The sequence below is a fragment of the Hyperolius riggenbachi genome, chromosome 11, assembly GCF_040937935.1.
Source record: "Hyperolius riggenbachi isolate aHypRig1 chromosome 11, aHypRig1.pri, whole genome shotgun sequence".
Taxonomy (NCBI): domain Eukaryota; kingdom Metazoa; phylum Chordata; class Amphibia; order Anura; family Hyperoliidae; genus Hyperolius; species Hyperolius riggenbachi.
Window position 1 is genome coordinate 119,498,662 of NC_090656.1, and position 19,392 is coordinate 119,518,053.

The 19,392-nt window shown below is 44.9% G+C and overlaps 1 protein-coding gene across 1 annotated transcript in view; it reads right to left on the reverse strand.

The window, feature by feature from the left end:
- The window catches only part of LOC137537859 (mucin-5B-like), a gene marked incomplete at its 5' end in the record, with an annotated part of 285,507 nt that overhangs the window by 133,542 nt on the left and 132,573 nt on the right, over window positions 1-19,392 (reverse strand). The window contains one exon of the mRNA XM_068259809.1: window positions 10,343-10,389. Within this exon, the coding sequence (XP_068115910.1) occupies window positions 10,343-10,389 (47 nt within the window). The remainder of the gene's footprint in view (window positions 1-10,342; window positions 10,390-19,392) is intronic.

Here is a 19,392-nt window from a genome sequence, read left to right on the forward strand (position 1 = left end):
CCCTAGTAGAGACCAAGAGCATCCCTAGTAAAGGCACAAGAAGTATGGAGAGACTGGGAGCCCAATGGTGAATTATCATTTTGTATAAGAAGAAGGATGAAAAAAAAGTGTTATGAAGGTATAAGTTGGTCACAGGCATTTCGCATCCATATCCCTCACTGCTGTTACCACTTCTGAGTGTTATATGAAATTCTGGAAAGCTTAGTAGCACTTAACACTACTGAAATGGGGTATGCCAGCAGATGGTGCCCTTTGGGTATGGTGAAAGCTGGAGGACAGCAGAATGTAGCAAAATCTGCTAGTAAATTGGTGTATGTTGGGCACAGTAAATGTTGGAGGATAGTACAGGGTGTAGGCAGGGCTGGTTCTCTCATGAAGCAAGGTGAAACAATTGCATCAGGTGCAGAGATTGTAGGGGCAGCATGTTTGTACTGTGTTTACGCTTGCAGCATGCAGTCAGAGTAGGAGGAGAAGCGAGAGGAGAGTGAGCGAGGTGAAGAGGTCATCATTGGGGAAAAGCAGCTTGTTGTGCTCTGTGAGGAGTCTGACAGTGAGTGGGGAGGGGGGAGGCAGGAGAGCAGCAGTGTTTCATTTGACTTGTACAGCAGAAGTGAGGGGCACATACTCACAAGCTTGCCTCAGGCAGCAAAAAATCTAGAACTGGCCCTGGGTATAGGAAAGTGTACAGTGCAGGGATGTGCCGTGCGTGTATTAGCACGTATAGTACAGGAGTATATGTAGAGGGATATGCAAAATCATTAATATGTGTGTAAGTGTAGTGTTGGGCAAAAAGCCTTTAACCTCCTGGGCGTGGTGCGCATAACTGTAAAGGGCAAGAAAATGTAGCTAAAAGCGGTATGCCCATCACAGTTAGGAGGTTTTTAACTGTACGGCTATCCCCCAGTATAGGTTAGCTAGGTGTAGGTGCTTTAGTATAAATGAGTCAGAAATAGAGGACCTAGTATAGGTGCCCACCCAATCCCCGCCACTGTTACTTACTGTTCCTCTGATCAGCGATCGCAGTCTCCCCAACGCTCAGCTCCGCTATTCTCTATGCAGACAATCGGGTCTCAGCATCATGGCGTCGATGACCCTGAGACTCGATCCTCTGCATAGAGAATAGCTGTGCAGCGGGGATGCTGCGATCACTGGAGAGAGGCAGGGTAAGTAACAGCGCCGGGCATCAGAGGGTGGGGATCACTTATACTAGGTCCCCTATTGCTGGCTTATTTATACTGAGGCACTTAAACCTAGCTGACTTATACTGGGGGACACCTGTATCTGGCTAACATCTGTACCTGGCTAACCTATACTAGGGGACACCTGTACCTGACTAACACCTGTACCTGGCTAACTTATACTGGGGTCACCTGTACCTGGCTAACCTATACTAGGGGACACCTGTACCTGGCTAACATCTGTCATGGCTAACCTATACTAGGGGACACCTGTACCTGGCTAATCTATACTGGGGACACCTGTACCTGGCTAACACCTGTACCTGGCTAACCCTATACTGAGGACACCTGTACCTGGCTAACCTATTTTGGGGACACCTGTAAATGGCTAACCTATATTTGGGGACACCTATACATGGCTAACCTATTCTGGGGACACTTGTAAATGGCTAACCTATACTGGGGGACACTTGTAAATGGCTAACCTATACTGGGGGACACTTGTACCCGGCTAACCTATAATGGGGGACACCTGTACCTGGGTAACCTATACTGAGGGACACCTGTAACTGGCTAACCCATACTGGGGACACCTGTATCTGGATAACCTATAGGGTCACCTGTACCTGGCTAACCTATACTGGGAGACACCTGTACCTGGCTAACACCTGTACCTTGCTAATCTATTCTGGGCTAACCTATACTGGGGGACACCTGCACCTGGCTAACCTATACTGGGGGACACCTGTACCTGGCTAACCTATACTGGGGGACATCTGTACCTGACTAACACCTGTACCTGGCTAACCTATTCTGGGGACACCTGTAAATGGCTAACCTATACTGGGGGACACCTGTAAATGACTAACCTATACTGGGGGACACCTATACATGGCTAACCTATACTGGGGGGACACCTGTACCTGGCTAACCTATACTGAAGGACACCTGTACCTGGCTAACCTATACTGGGGGACACCTATACATGGCTAACCTATACTGGGGGGACACCTGTACCTGGCTAACCTATAGTGGGGACACCTGTACCTGGCTAACCTATACTGAAGGACACCTGTACCTGGCTAACCTATACTAGGGGACACTTGTACCTAGCTACCTATACTGAGAGGCTAAATACCACTTCAGAAATAACATTCTCAAGCCCATGGGGGGGAGTTTGTGCGCAATTTTTACACCATCACCCTAGGGGCAACTTAGCCTAGAAACTGTACTGATTGGAAGTTGAAGCTTAGCTTCCAATGTGCACTCTGCATCACGCACATGGGGGAGACATGGGGGGGTCTTAGGTTTGAGTGGGCTTATACTATATTGGCGTGTTGATCCCTTGTCGTGTACCTCCGATAGTGACATATTCCCCCGGGAATCGGTGTTGATGACATCAGGGTCACACAGTGTCATCAACATCTGGCGGCACACTATTTTTTTTTATTGAATTCAATATAATAACCTGCTTGGCATTCCAAAGACAGATGAGCACCGCGGGGTGGGCAACACAGGACAGGTAATGTATAAATGCACAAGGGGGGTACATTTATACACTAGGGAGGCAGCGGCAAGACGGCAGATGCGGCTGATTCCCAAGAGATTTCATGCTGAAATCGATCGGGAATTAACCTGCGGTGTATGGGCAGCCGACAGATCTTTCTCTAATCAGATTCGATCAGAGTGGTCCAAAAGACGGGCCGCTCTGTACTGCGCATGCACAAGCACACATTCTCTCACATACGCAGTACGGAGCTGCCCATCTTCAGGGGCAATCAAGCTCCCAAAGACTGCTGAAGCCTCCTGCAGCAAGGGATTTGAACGTGTGAGCCTGTGCACGAAGGAGCGGACCGTGAGAGAAATGGGAAGGCTCTGTGAGTGCCTTCCCTCTCCTTTGGCGAGTATCTAGTTTGTTTGTTCTTTTCAATCGCTTCAGACTAGAGATGGCCCGAACAGTTCACCGGCGAGCAGTATTCTGCAAACTTTGTCTGTTAGCATTTGCGGCGACCAGCGAACATTTGCTGTGTTTGATTCACGCCCTATACATCATCACTGAGCTAAGCTTTGACCCCCTACCACAGTCAGCAGACACATGGCAGCCAATCAGCTAGCACCCCTTCCTGGACGCCCCACCTCTCTATCAAAAAGCAGTTGAGGTGGCCATATTGGATCAATTCTCTGCTGGCTCCTGATTGTCAGTGAGAGCAGGGTCAGACTTTCTGCAGATAGGTAGGGAAAGTATTAGCTAGGCCTGTGTTCTTGTTCCTTACTTGCTGTGAAGGCACTTCAAACAGCCCTTTTGAAGGATAGCACATTTTTCCTGTTTTTTTTTTTTTTGTGTGTGACACTCCACAGCCCACTGACACTCAGAGCTGTGCATAATGTGCTTTCTGCCCGTTATGTGTTTGCTGCGATCCCATTGACTTTAATGGCAGCCAAACTTCAAAAACGTTCACAGCGGGGGCGGAGCTAGACATGAGACTGTGAGGACGTGTTCCCTCGGAGCTCCGGGTCGCAAGCTAATTTTAGAGATACAATGCAGAAACGCATCGACCCTAACCCACCTACCGATAACGCCACGGCACGGGCAAGCAGAAGAGCTACAAAACAGATCCAAACAGCAGCCGGAAACACCGCAACAAACTCCATAGCCAGATACTTTACGGGTCCTGCTACATGCTCTAACACGGACAAGATGGCGGAGCAGGCAGAACAAACAGCACCCTCTGGTAGCGCATCACCCGCTACCTCATCCAAAAGCCTGGAAGATATATGGGTCTTCTTGCGGGGGCTCCCGACGAAAAGTGATCTAGATAAGCAAACTGACCTTATCCTTGCCACCACGAGGACGGAAGCAGCGGCCTTGCGTGAAGAAGTTACCGGTCTGGCAGATAGGATCACGGGGGCCAAGGCGGACATCTCTCAACTCCAACGAGATGTTCTGCTTCTGAAAGAATCCTCCGAGAAGCACATGGCGCTCAGCGACTTCTATAGGGCGGGACTCGAGGATCTGCAAAACAGAAACCGACGCAACAACGTGCGGATCCGCGGCCTCCCGGAAGCCACCCGTTCGGAGGATCTGCAAGCCACGGTACAGGCCATATTCGATAAGGTACTGGATCATGTACAAACCCCCCCTATTCGCCTAGACAGAGTGCATCGGGCCCTTAGAGCATTGCCACAAGGAGACTCCCCTCCTAGGGACGTGATTTGCAGAGTCCATCACTACGACATCAAAGAGGCCATCATGGTGGCTGCCAGGCGTATCGGTGCAATAGACTTTGATGGGGCACAGATCACCCTTTATCAAGACCTAGCACCCTTCACTTTGGCCCAGCGTAAGGCATTGCGACCGTTACTACAAGCCCTGCAAGACGAAGGTGCCGTTTACCATTGGGGATTCCCTTTTCATCTCCACGCAAAGTTAGGCCGACAAGCCATCCTACGCACACCTAAGGACTTGAACGCTTTCTGCTCCACCTTGGAAATTGATCCAGTGCCACTTCCACTCTGGGACCCTGATACCCTGATGCTCAACCCTCCTCAGAAGAAGAAGATAATGAGAAGTGCCACGGCTGATCCATCCTCGTGAGTTTCTGACTGTCATCAGATAGTCTTACTATCTATATCTCCGTGGAACTTTTTCTTACCCGGGACCTGTACAGGTTTGGTTGCTTTTTGTTTTTTCCCGTTTTACCTGGAGCATGTCTTACAAGGACTACCACAGGTCTTACCACTCTCTTCCAACGCTGACTTTATCATACTGAGACACCTGTCTCCTTTCTATTGCTCTGTGGTGACTTAGTGGGCTCCTAATGTACGTTTTTGGTTTATGGTTTCCCCTCACTCTCATGTTTCTTTGCACTATCAATAAGGCACTGGGCTAGCTCTTATAACGGGCCTCTGTTAGGGCCTCTTTAGTACCAAGACACCATTATGTCAATAGCCACAATGATAAATGCATGGCTTGGAGTGCCCGGGGCTCTGGAATGTCTCCCCTCACGTGTGGATTGTCCCTTTGTTCCCCACCCATCTATGGCCACACAGGCTATTTCAACAACCCCAGATTTGTATTGCATAATATTTTTTTTCTATATGATGCTATTTGGGATTAGGACACTTCCTATCCCACCACTTCTTTTACTGTCTCTGACTTTCCTTTCTTTATACTATACTTTCTTACCGCCTACACTCATAGGCTTCTTGATGGACCGAACTGACCTGACCCTGACCCCAGAATTGGCTTGCTATACACAACACCATGTTCCTTAGGGTGCAGTCCCTAAACGTGAAGGGGCTTAATATCCCTGAAAAACGGAGAGCATTATTACGCCAATTTCACAAACAAGGAGCCCATATTGTGCTCCTGCAGGAAACTCACTTTAAGGGCAACATCCCCCCTAAAATGACTGATAAATATTACAACCAGGCTTTTTTTTGTAATTCTCCTGATACGAAAACCAAGGGAGTTGCAAAATTAATATCTAAAGAGGTTGAATTCCATTTCCTGCAGGAGCACAAGGACAGCTCTGGTTGTTTCCTTTTTATAAAAGGCACATACCTATCACGTACTCTCACATTGGGAACTTATTATGCCCCTAATAGTGGGCAGGCGTCTTTCTTGGTCAGGGCCCTCGAAGCTTTGGACGAGTTTTCGGATGGAAGTATAATCCTTGGCGGAGATCTGAACATGACCCTTGATCCCTCAATGGACAGCTCTTCGGGCAAGAGCTCCCTGACCAAGAGAGCTATAATTAGATGCAGAAGTGAATTAACCCAACGCCAGTTGATAGATATATGGATATTGCAACATCCAACAGAACGAGATTATACTTTTATCTCAAACCTGCATTCTACATATACCCGAATTGACCACATCCTTATATCCCAAAACCTTCTCTCAGAGAGAATCTCTTCCGATATTGGTATAATGACCCTGTCAGATCACTCTCCAGTCAATATGACGATTGGCATCCGTCCCAAACACTTCTTGCCTAGACACTGGCGCCTGAACACCTCTCTACTACAGGACAGAGACTTTAAACTTTCTGTATCTGGCGCCCTCCAAGAATATTTCTCAGTAAACTCTACTGACGACATCTCTCTGGCATCCCTTTGGGAAGCACATAAGTGCACTATTAGAGGAAAGATAATTCAGGAGGCTAGCACCAGGCACAGAAAGAGACAAGAAGACATAGTTAGCAGCTTACAGATTATTAGAGACCTGGAATCCCGCCATAAGACTACTTTATCACCAGTAGACTTACAGACGTTCCAACAAGAGAGAGAAAAACTAAAAACGCTCCTTTTCTATAAAGAGCAACACATTGCCCTCAAATGCAAACGCTCATTTTATGAACACGGAAATAAGTGCAGTAGAGTAAGCCCTTAGAGAAACCTACGCACACACAAATGTAGCCCATATTCAGGACCGATCGGGCATCAAAAAACAAAGATCAGAATTTATAGCAAAGGTGTTCAGAGAATATTATTACTCCCTATATAACCTCCCTTCTGATGTTAGGAATTCCCCCAGCCAACTGAAACCCCAATTGATTGAGACATATTTACAATCTGCGGAATTACCCAAGCTGACAGATCAAATCGCCCAGGACTTGGAGAGCCCTATCACTGAGGACGAGATAAGACTGGCCATAAAATCCTCAAACGCAGGTAAGGCCCCAGGCCCTGACGGTCTACCGCTGGAATATTACAAAACTTTCGGTGATATATTAATCCCTCGATTAGCAAATTTTTTCAACGCCCTGATCAGTGAAGACATTCCTCTCCTACAGCTACCTAGAGCTATGCTGGCTGCCCATATAGCAGTTATCCCTAAACCAGGAAAGGATGCCACCTTGTGCTCCAACTATCGCCCCATCTCCCTCCTTAATGCTGATCTGAAATTGTTCGCCAAGATCCTGGCGGGCAGGATCTCCCCTCTCATGGACTCCCTGGTGCACTCAGATCAAGCAGGGTTCATACCCGGCAGAGAGGCCAGAGACAACACCATACGCACAATAGATATTATACAGTGGGCCCACAAATAGCATGTACCTTTATTACTCCTCTCCACCGACACCGAAAAGGCATTCGATAGAGTAGACTGGGAATTTCTGGAGGCTACACTCCAACGCATCGGCCTGGGTAAGAACATGATGCGATGGATTATGGCACTTTACTCCATCCCCACAGCACAGGTTTGGGTCAATGGTGTTGTCTCGGCCTCTTTCCCTATCGCTAATGGCACTAGACAGGGGTGCCCCCTTTCCCCCTTAATATTCGCTCTATCTCTGGAACCCTTTTTGCGTAGGATCCGAAAAATGTGGACATTAAAGGCCCCCAACTTCCTTCTTCGGAGCAAAAGGTGGCAGCCTACGCGGACGACCTATTATTCTACTTGACAGACCCTCACATCTCCCTCCCATCACTAGAATTAAAACTAAAAGCTTACCAACAAGTATCAAATTTCAAAATAAATCCAGATAAATGCCAGGCTATGGGAATTTCTATGCCAAGCAACGTGTGCAATCTGCTTAAAGATAACTTCCCTTATCATTGGCCCCCTCAAGCCATCACATATTTAGGAATCCGCATCCCCTCCTCCCTAACGGACCTCTATAAACTCAATTTTACACCCTTGACGCAGACCTTGACTTCCGATTTACAAAGATGGGACAAACCATACTTCTCTTGGCTGGGAAGAATTAATATCATCAAAATGAATATCTTACCAAGGATGTTATATTTATATCAAGCCATCCCAATTATCCTTCCCATTGAACACTTCAAATATTTAAGAAAATTATTTGCACGTTTCATCTGGAAACGTAAACCCCCACGCATAAGATATTCTGCACTTATTCTCCCTAAGGAAAATGGAGGCTTAGCCGTACCTGACATGAAGAAGTATTATTTTGCAGCATCTCTGACACGCTTGGTAGACTGGCACAGGAACCAAAGTCAAAAAAGATGGGTCCAATTAGAGCAGGATCTTGTGAGCACAGGGTTAAGCATTTATCCTTGGTCGTCAAACAAAATACATAATGACTACCTTTCAGTGAACTCCACACTCAATGCCCTAACAAGAACACGCCACCTATCAGACATCTCCCCATGGCCTTCTCCCCTAATACCCTTGCTGGATAACCCATTATTCCCTATGGGATGTTCATCTAGGAGCTATATAAGCTGGAGATTAGGGGACATACTTAGGTGCCGTGATCTTATCTATAATAATTCCTGGAACACTATATCTCAATTGAGAACAGAACGAGCATGCCCATTTTTGGATGAGTGGAGTCACAATCAGTTTATACACTTTCTTAGATCATTAGGAAATAGAGAACAGTTATCCAGACCAATGACTTCCCTGGAGAATATATGTTTCTCCATAGGCATCCCTAGAAAGACCCTCTCCACGATTTATCAGCTATTGATCACTGACACCACCTGGTCCTCAGAACTAAAAGCCAAATGGGAATCTGATCTCAATTGCTCATTCACAAACGACCGCTGGCAAAAGATACTCATGCTTAATCAAAAGGCCTTACTTTCATCCCGAATCAAGGAATCTAATTATAAGATTTTGGCTAGGTGGTATCTGACCCCTAACAGACTCCATAAAATGTATCCTAACACTAGCTCTAGTTGTTGGAGATGTGGGAAAGATGAGGGAACTCTGCTTCACATCTTTTGGAATTGTGAACTCATACAGCTATTCTGGAAACAGATACAGAAATACATAAAAATTTTAACTGATGGTGACCCAGTAGACGACCCCTCATATTACCTACTACATAACACTCCTAAGCCCGTCAAAAAATTTAAACGTTCCTTGTCCCGTCACTTGATTCAAGCAGCAAGAGTACTCATTGCCAGACACTGGAAATCCAGAAATGTTCCAACAATAAGAGAGTGGGTTAACGAAATAAAATATATATACCAGATGGAGTCCATGACTCACACACTATACAATAGAGAGGAGGTCTGCTCCTAAACCTGGATTCACTGGAACATATTCTTGGAATCAGATGACTATAAACAGATTACATTAGACTCATGAGCGGCACTCCTTGCCCTTCACGGAGGGGACATTTTGGGCCCTCGGGTAAACTGGTGTGAGCATTTTAGTTAGCATGGGGTCAACTGGGTCGGGTCGGTGCGGGTCCTCTGATATCACGTTTACTTTTTTTTTTTTTTTTTTGATACTCACGGAGCTTGCTCTCTGGGGATTACACTCACTTTCTCTTCTCTTTTCTTCTACTCTTCTTTCTCCTTTTTTCGTTCTTCCTCCTTTCCTTCTTACATTACTTCATAGTAAATATCCTCTTCGTGAACAGAGCTATAGTCTCATTCCTCAATACAGTATCCCAACGCAAATAACACAAAATGCTATTTGGTATATAATGTATTGGATCATATCCCATTGATAAAAGCAAGATTTGTGATACTCTCCCAATTCCCCTTCAGATCCTTAGACGACTAGGGGTGGGGGGTGAGCGCATGGATTCTAGATTCTAGATGTGGAGCACTATACCTTTTGATGTTATAAATAGCGGGAGTCCGGCTGTTCCCTCCCTGTACCTACCGATAGTAACGTCTTTGTTGTATCTATAACATATGGTTCTGTACACGTTTCATTATCTGTACCGCCTTTTCCTTTTTTCTTTCAAAATAAAGAATATTTAAAAAAAAAAAAAAAAACTTTCACAGCATATTTACAGCCACTAATCCCTTCAAAATGGTGTCAAAAAAACCTAGGCAGTGGCATGGCAGAGGGGGGCCAATGGCTACATTTCCCCCCGGAAAATATGTATTTTATGCTGAGGCTTTTTTTTTTTTATGGCTTTTAAAAGAGATGTCACTCAGTACTGCCAAATCGAACATGCTAGAATCAACAAATTTTGAATTTTTTCCCTTTTGTTGTAATGTGCAAAAAAGCAATGGTTAAAACACAAATAAAGTATGGTGATGTTAGGGACTGTATAGGAGATTCTTTCTATATAGAGGAAAGCAGTGCTACAAATCATGGCTTAGAAACGCGCACTGCTTTTGTATTGCTAAATTATTTTAGCTCATACAGATAGCAACGAATTCATGACAAGACACAGACCAGTATCATAATCAACTGAAGTATCTGCAATTAAATTCTTCATTACCTTTGCTGCCTGTACTGAAGCAGTGTAGCTTTCCTCTTGTACAAGTGCTGTGAATTAAAAAAAAAAAAAAAAGTGTGTTAATATTCTTAAACAAATGTGATTTGTGGATGGCTTTGAAAATGGGCGCTACTTTTTCCTTCTAATTTTTAGCACATCCTTTTGAACTGAACAGTTTCCTTGCTGCCCTTCACGTCACTTTTCATTCATTAAATCAGTTTTGGTTGAGGTATGAGGTAGATTGATAGAGCAATAGATAAATAAAACCTGGTGCGTGCTTTTCTAAACAGGAAAATCAATTATTTAAAGAATAATTAACTTAATGAATTTAATTGCTTATTTATTGCAAATATTTATAAATTACTTAGTAATTGTTCATCCACTGTAAAATCTTGCTTCACCCGGATTCACATTCGTAAATTTATCAGTGGTGAGGGCAGCTGAACTGCTAGACCGGGCCGTACCCAGCCTGCTCGGCTATTTCATGGTGTGTCACCCTGGTAACTGACTTGCGGCATCCAACGGACCCCATGCCAGTTCACTGGGCACAGCTCACTTGATCCAGGCTGAAGGTGTCTGTGTTCCAGCAGAAGAGCTACAGGAAAATGGCGTCCGGAGCCCTGCACTAGAGCCTATGTGTGTTTACAGTGCTGGGCTCCGGCCACCATTTTCCTGTAGCCCTGCTCTGCCTTGATGGTTTGGGAGATTTCCAGCTGGACTGCAATGAAGTATTGGGGAGTGATGCTGGAGTCCAAGAGATGAGTCAACTGGCAGGTGAGTAGTTTAGCTTTCTTTCCACTTACCACCATGGACACCATGTCTATCAGGGCACACTATCTGGAAGGAGGGGGGATATTAAAGGGGAACTCTGCCTTATATTTTATGGTGGAAATGCTGTCTAATGTATTTTTAAGAAGGAAAATTCTGCCAATTATATATATATTTTAGGGAAATTATGTCACATTTATGTGTATTTTGGTAGCAGTAGAGTATTGTACCATGTTAGCGATCAGTAAAAGCAAATCAAAATAATTCATTTGGTTCAAAACTTCCTGTGCATTTTGGTGAAATAAGGCCACGTTATGTGTTTTTTGTTTGGAAACGCTGCACATTATGTGTATTTTGTTGGGAAATGCTGTGTATTATGTGTATTTTGTGGGGAAAACTGCCATTTATGTTTATTTTATGAGAAATGCTACCACATTATGCTGCTGCATTATTGTGGATTTTGTGGATTAACGCTGCCACAATAGGTGTATTTTGTGGGGAAACACTGCGCATTATCTTTATTTTATAAGCACCGCTGTGTATTTTATGGTAAAACACTGCGAATTATGTTTATTTTATAAGAAGCGTCACATTATGTGTATTTTATGAGAAACGCTGCCGCATTAATGTGTATTTTGTGGTGTAATGCTGTCACAATATGTGTATTTTGTGGGGGAACACGGCCACAATATATGTATTTTGTAGGGTAAAGCTACGACAATATTTGTGCTTTGAGGAGTAATGCTACTGTGATATTTGCATTTTATGGGGTAACGCTGCCACGTTATGTGTATTTTGGGGAAACCCCTACTGCATTGTGTATTTTGGGTAAAACGCTGTCGTGTTGTGGATTTTGGGGGAAACGCTGCCACATTATGTGTATTTCATGGGAAACGCTGCCGCATTATGTGTCTTGCTGTCGGAGGGGGTCTGCCTGCTGTCCCTGGGCCTGTCTTGTATGGTGCCAAAGAGGTCTGTCTGCTGCCATTTGCTGTTTGTGGCAGAGGATGTTTCATCACAACCCAAGGTAACCATTTGGCTGCTCATATTTCTGATAAAAAAAAAGTGTTTTAATATGTTGTGCCACTCAGCAGTATGTTTTTCTTTCATGTATATGTGCAGTACGGTACTCCTGTAGGTTAGTACATGAAATATGGTGTTATACTAGAATATTCTTACTTGAAAAATATTCTGGTGTATCGTATTGTGTACTGACCAACATGGCGCCTTTATTATTGCACATATACATAAAAGAAGACAAACGTCTAGCTGAGCACCTGCTGTTCACTTGCTGTCTGAGAGGGTCTGCCTGCTGGTCCCTGAGCCTGTGTTTGGTGCCAAAAAAGTCTGGCCGCTGCCATATGCTCTCTGAGGGTGGGGGGAACATTGTCTTATTACCTTGAGGGTCACTTTGGTTTACATGGCTTTTTGCCACCATTATGGTGCAATGTGAGCCTGATGATGGCTCACACTGCTGCAGTACAAATTGCAGGGGGTGTTAAATCCTGCACCCAAATTACACCACTACACGGCCACAGACATGTTAATATAATATCTATGGCGGCGCCCAGATCAGGCGATGTGCGGGGAAGAATGCACGATGAAATGAACTGCTTTGCACTTTGCCGCTGTCTTTGCCTCACATTCTTACATAGCAGTTAGCTCTGCCAACATCCTGTCATGGCCACACATGTCACACTCACTCCTATTCTGGTCCAGCCCTCATGTGGCCCTTGACTCAAAAAGTTTGCCTACCCCTGTGCTAGACAGACAAGACACACAACATTTATAAAACACGCTTCTCCTGGTAGTTTCAAAGCTCCAGAGCCACAGTCACGCTTAGTAAGCAGTGTTATGGAGTCTTGCCCAGGGTCTCCTTCCTGAATAGGTGCTGTCTTACTGAACAGGAAGAAGCTGAGATTCAAAACCTTGTCTCCTGTGTCAGAGGCAGACCCCTTACACTATCCAGCCAACTGATAGCAAGGTGAACAGTGGGGTGTTTTTTTCTTACCCATCTGTGTTGTGAGCAGTAATGTTAGTTGATTCCCCAGAGTTCTTCGGGGCAGAAGTCTATGTTCCTAAGCTAAACATTATAGGAGGGTGGGGCTACATACCAATATATATCAGGAGCATTTCTAATGCAGAAACTAGGATAAGGGCAAATAAGATTTGAAAAGTAAAGATTTAACTGAGAGCAGACTGATTAGCTATCAGGTATCACATATTAGCTTTTCGAAATTAGATTATTATTAGAGATGCTAATCTTGTTGCAATTTACATACAGTGTGAAACTGGATGAACAAAATGTAGGTGAAGTTTTGAATTGGTCCAATTTTAGTCTTCATGCTATCAGCAACAAAAGTCAGGAAAATGTGCAAATCATCATTATTCAACAGTTACAGTATATTGCACTGACATCTTCAGGAGTGCTTTACAGAGTACACAGGTCTTGCCACTAATAGACCCTTATGCTGGGCATACACAGTTTGTTTTCGAGCCATTGAGATGGCTCGATAGATATTTTCCAACATGTCTGATTTCCCGCCCGATTGTTTCGCCACTGGATTCCAGATTGCAGTAAATGGAAAAAGATAAGAAAAACTAGTGGAATATAAGAGAATTGACTGCGGAATCGAGCGGCAAAATTATCAAATGGGAGAATTGAGTGGCAAAAACGAGCCGTGTATGCCCAAGCATTAAAGGGCCTCACCATCCAGTCCCTACCATAGTCATATACAGTATGTCCATTGTAGTATAGGGTCATTTTTTAGGGGGAAGCCAATCAACTTATTTGTATGTTTTTTGGACATGGGAGGAAACTGCAGTGCAAGGAGGAAACCCACACAGACACAGAGAACATACAAACTTTGTGCAGTTAGTTCCCTGGTTGGGATTTGAACTGTGCTGCAAGGCGAGAGTGCTATCCACTATGCCAATTCTCTATTAGCCTTATGAATGTGGTTAGTCCTGTCCTATCCATGGAATAAATTAAAGGTAGAGCAAAAAAAAAATGTAAAAGGCAGAAACTAGATAATGGGTCCGATCCAATTCACTTTTTCTCCTAAGTTTTCTACTAGGAGATAAGTTTTCAACTTTTGCTTAACCATTTCAGCCCGTGGTTTTTTTTCACCTTATGGAAGAGAAGAATTTTCCCATTTCAGCGCTTCTCCCTTTCATTCCCCAATAACTTTATTACTACTTATAAAAATAAATGATCTATATCTTTTTTTTCTGACACGAATTAGGCTTTCTTTGGGTGGTACATTATGTTAAGAATTATTTTATTCTAAATGCATTTTAATGGGAAAAATTAAGAAAAAATAATTATTTCTCACTCAGTTTTCGGCCATTATAGTTTTAAAATACCACATGCTACTGTAATTAAAATCCACACATTTTATTTGCCCATTTGTCCCAGTTATTGAAACATTACAGTTATATCCCTAGTATAATGTATGGTGATAATATTTTATTTGAAAATAAAGGTACATTTTTTCAGTTTTACATCTATCGCTAATTTTAGCCTATACATTTATAATATATGCCCTCTTGACATACATATTCATTTTTTTTATTCCCTAAAGTCAGTAAATTTAATTTTACTATTTAGCCACAAAATGTCCTCGCTGAGCAAATCCTATGTAGCATACAAGTACGCTACATAGGAAACAATGTGTTGCTACATCGTAACTAGGGAAGTGACGGAGGCTTCAATGGAAGCCTGCGATCACGGTGTCCTGCGGGGAGATTAATAAATAGGAGGTTTGTTCCGATTCATAAATCTAATGATTGGCAGTGGAAAGTGTCAGTGGAAGGAAGCGCGGTGGCTCTATTTAAGAATAAACACTGTTTATTCTTGGCGGACATGCATGGATTGGCACTGGGGACTTTTGTCCCCTGCAGCCAATTCCCCCTGTTGCCGGGAACATCGCGATTGCGGGTGTCTGCCCACACGATTACCTGCACAGCCCCCCCCCCCAACTGCTGTAGCAGCTGCCGCTGTGAACGTGAAACTCACGTCCGTGCGGCATAAATGGTTAAAGGGGAACTTCAGCCTAAACAAACATACTGTCATTAAAGGATACCCGAAGTGACATGTGACATGATGAGATAGACATGTGTATGTACAGTGCCTAGCACACAAATAACTGTGCTGTGTTCCTTTTTTTTCATTCTCTGTCTGAAAGAGTTAAATATCAGGTATGTAGGTGGCTTACTCAATCCTGACTCAGACAGGAAGTGACTTCAGTGTGACCCTCACTGATAAGAAATTCCAACTATAAAACACTTTCCTAGCAGAAAATGGCTTCTGAGAGCAAGAAAGAGATAAAAAGGGGAATTTCTTATCAGTGAGGGTCACACTATAGTCACTTACTGTCTGAGTCACTTCCTTGCCTGGGGCTTCTACCAGCCCGCTGCAGCCATCCCATGCCCTCGCAGTCACTCATGGATCCTCTGGTCCCACGCCGCCAGCCAGTTTAGTTTTCGCTGACAGGCCCTGACAGGGACTCGGCGGGCTTTCTGCGCCTGCTCAGGCCTGGCCACGCGTATCCTTCCTCATGATCCCATCCTCAATAGTGTCCTGCACAGGTGCAGGACGCTATTGCGGACAGGAACACAAAGAAAAATATGCGTGGACAGGCCTGTCGGGTCTGTCAGTGAAACCGAAACTAGCTGGCGGCGAGACTGTAGGCTCCGTGAGTGACTACGAGTGCTCGGGATGGCTGAAGGTGGCTGGTAGAAGCCCCAGGAAAATAAAACTGATTTTTTATTCCTAGCTTAACTGTCCCTTTAAGCACCTGAAGGCCGGTTTAACACTGATAAATGTTGATGCAAAGTTGAGCATGGCATACCCTGGAGGGAGAAAGCCACAACTCTCCCCCCAAAAATTTCTGCCATCTACAGATTGTTAAAAAGTGTAAATATCTGGCATAAAATAAAAAAAATCTATTCTTTATTTCTAGCCTGAGATGGCCTGAACGGTTCGCTGGTGGACAGTTCCCGGTGAAATTCAGCTGTTCGCGTCCGCAGTGGGATGCGAACACATAGCACATTTGACCTGCCCCTACACCTTGTCACTGGGATACATTTTGACCCTCTACATCACAGTCAGCAGACGCATGGCAGCCAATAAAGCTGCACTCCCCCACGGACCCCCTGCCCCCCTATAAAAACGCAGCAGCACTGGCCATGTTCTCAGTCTCCAGCTGCTGCTTTAGTGAGAGGAAGAGATAAGGTGCTGCAGAGACAGGGACAGTAAGCTTAGCTAGGCTGTTGTTTAGTTTACTCCTTACTGAAATTTATTGCTGAAAGCACCCTAAAAAGCCCTTTTGAGGGCTAATATTCTCCTGCTGCTCTGTGTGTGTGTGTGTGTGGGGGGGGGGGGGGGTGACACACTGCATACAGCCCACAGTCACAGCTGTGCCTTGCAGTTCTGCCAGCACACTATTACCACCAGTGCATATCTTCTAACTGTATTTGTGATTGAACTTACTGTAGAATATCTCTCTGTGTGGGTGACACACTGCATACAGTCCACAGTCACAGCTGGGCCTTGTAGTTCCGCCAGCACACTATTACCACTAGTGCATATCTTCCAACTGTGTTTGTGATTTAACTTACTATTGGATATCTCTCTGTGTGGGTGACACACTGCATACAGCCCATGCAGAGCCGGGACAAGGTCCTCCAGCACCCAAGGCTGAGACACCAAAGTGCGCCCCTCCATCCCTCCCACCCCAGCCGTCACACACTGATTGCTATTAGACTAAGAGGCGCCACAGGGCCCACAACCTCCCCAACACCTTAATATCTAGTTATATGTCTTGCAGTCACTGCCATGTATCCCCTTTTCTTATTTCTTTCTGCTTCAAACACAAATAGGAATGACAGCTGAATGAATTCTGCGCCCCCTTCTACACTGTGCCCTGAGGCTGGAGCCTCTCCAGCCTATGCCTCGGCCCGACACTGAGCCCACGCAGCCATTCTATTGCGCACACTGCTTTTACAGCAATTTTGCCATCTTACAACCACTGTGATGTCACAACTGGATATCTCTGTGTGTGTGTTAAAGTATACAGCCCAGTGATACACACACACAGCTGCTGTGTATTTGACACTGATTGTGTGCCTCTTTGTGATTACGCACACTGTCTACCACAATTGAATATTGTTCGTACTACTGCATACCCAAATATGGAAAAAATGACAAGCACAGTCAGAGACAGGCCAACTTTTTTCGAGGTCGTGCTGGTGTGATTTTTTTTTTTGCAGCATTCGACCAATACCCTCAACCATTCAACTACGTCCTCAGAATTTTGGGGGTTAACACAGCAGCCCCCCTCATCTTCCTCAGCTACCGCACAGAACTGTGACCTATCTTCCTCCTCCTGCTCTGATTTGGCCACCCCACAACTACTTACCACTCAGCTGACAGCCACCACCACTACTACTAGCACCACAGCCGCTCCACTTGAGCTGATGGTGGAGTTATTCACACATTCCTATGATGAATCCACAACCATTATTGTTAAAAGATGAAGGCGCTAAGGATGTTATACCAACATCAACTCATATGTCTCAGATGGATGTAAGATGTGAGGATGATGATGATGAACTACCTGTCGGTGCAGTTTTAGAAGTGTCTGACACAAGCGAAGCTATGGATGATGATGACATGGGCATGGATGCCACATGGGAGCCCAGAAGACGAGATGAACAGGGGGACAGTTCAGAGGGGAAGACAGAGAGGAGGAGAAGACGAGTTGCTGTAAGCAGCATGGGGAGCTCATAGCAAACAGCTTGTGGCAGTGTCCGACGGCATGTATCGCCACCTAGGGTCAGCCAGTCAACACGCCCTTCAACGCCTGCTGTTGCCACCACCAGAATGCCATTATTTCAGAGCTCACCAGTGTGGCATTTTGTGTGTGTCTGCCTCAGATTACAGCGATCCCATCTGTAATCTCTGCCAATGAAAACTGAGTCATGGAAAGTGTTGCACCCACCTAGGGACACAACTGCCTTTTGAAGGCATATGAGCTCCCATCAAAAACACCAATGGGATGAGCACATGAGGAAAAGCAGCACACAAACGCAAAGCCACCCTTGCACCTCCTCTTCCTCCTCTTCCTCCTCCTGGTCCAGCATCTTCAGCCGCTTTATTCTCTGCTGCCCTTCCACCTTCACAGCCACCCTCCTCTACTCCGCCTCTCACCTTGAGCATTTCCGGCTTCTCTTCCCACAGCCAGGTGTCCGTTAAGTAAATATATGGGCAGAAGAAGCCAATGTCTTCCAGTCACCCCCTCGCCCAGCATCTGACAGCTGGCTTGTCAGGACTGTTAGCCCGCCAGCTGTTAGCATACAAGCTGGTGGACTCTGAAGCCTTCCAAAAATGTGTGGCAATTGGGACACCACAGTGGATACCAGGCCGCAATTAATTTTCCAAAAAGGTGATACCCAAACTGTACCGTGATGTAGAAAGGCAAGTGGTGTCATCTCTGGCACACAACGTTGGGTCAAGGGTCCATCTGACCACGGACGCCTGGTCTAAAAAGCACGGTCAGGGCAGGTATATATTGAAACATTACAGATATATCCCTAGTATAATGTATGGTGATAATATTTTATTTGGAAATAAAGGTACATTTTTTCAGTTTTACATCTATCGCTAATTTTAGCCCATACATTTATAATATATACCCTCTTGACATACATATTCATTTTTTTTTTATTTCCTAAAGTCAGTAAATTTAAATTTACTATTTAGCCACAAAATGTCCTTGCTGAGCAAATCCTATGTAGCATACAAGTACGCTACATAGGAAACAATGTGTTGCTACATCGTAACTAGGGAAGTGACGGAGGCTTAAATGGAAGCCTGCGATCACGGTTTCCTGCTGGGAAATTAATAAATAGGAGGTTTGTTCCGATTCATAAATCTAATGATTGGCAGTGGAAAATGTCAGTGGAAGGAAGCGCGGTGGCTCTATTTAAGAATAAACACTGTTTATTCTTGGCGGACATGCATGGATTGGCACTGGGGACTTTTGTCCCCTGCAGCCAATTCCCCCTGTTGCCGGGAACATCGTGATTGCGGGTATCTGCCCACACGATTACCTGCACAGCCCCCCCCCCCCCCCCCAACTGCTGTAGCAGCTGCCGCTGTGAACGTGAAACTCACGTCCGTCATAAATGGTTAAAGGGGAACTTCAGCCTAAACAAACATACTGTCATTAAAGGATACCCGAAGTGACATGTGACATGATGAGATAGACATGTGTATGTAC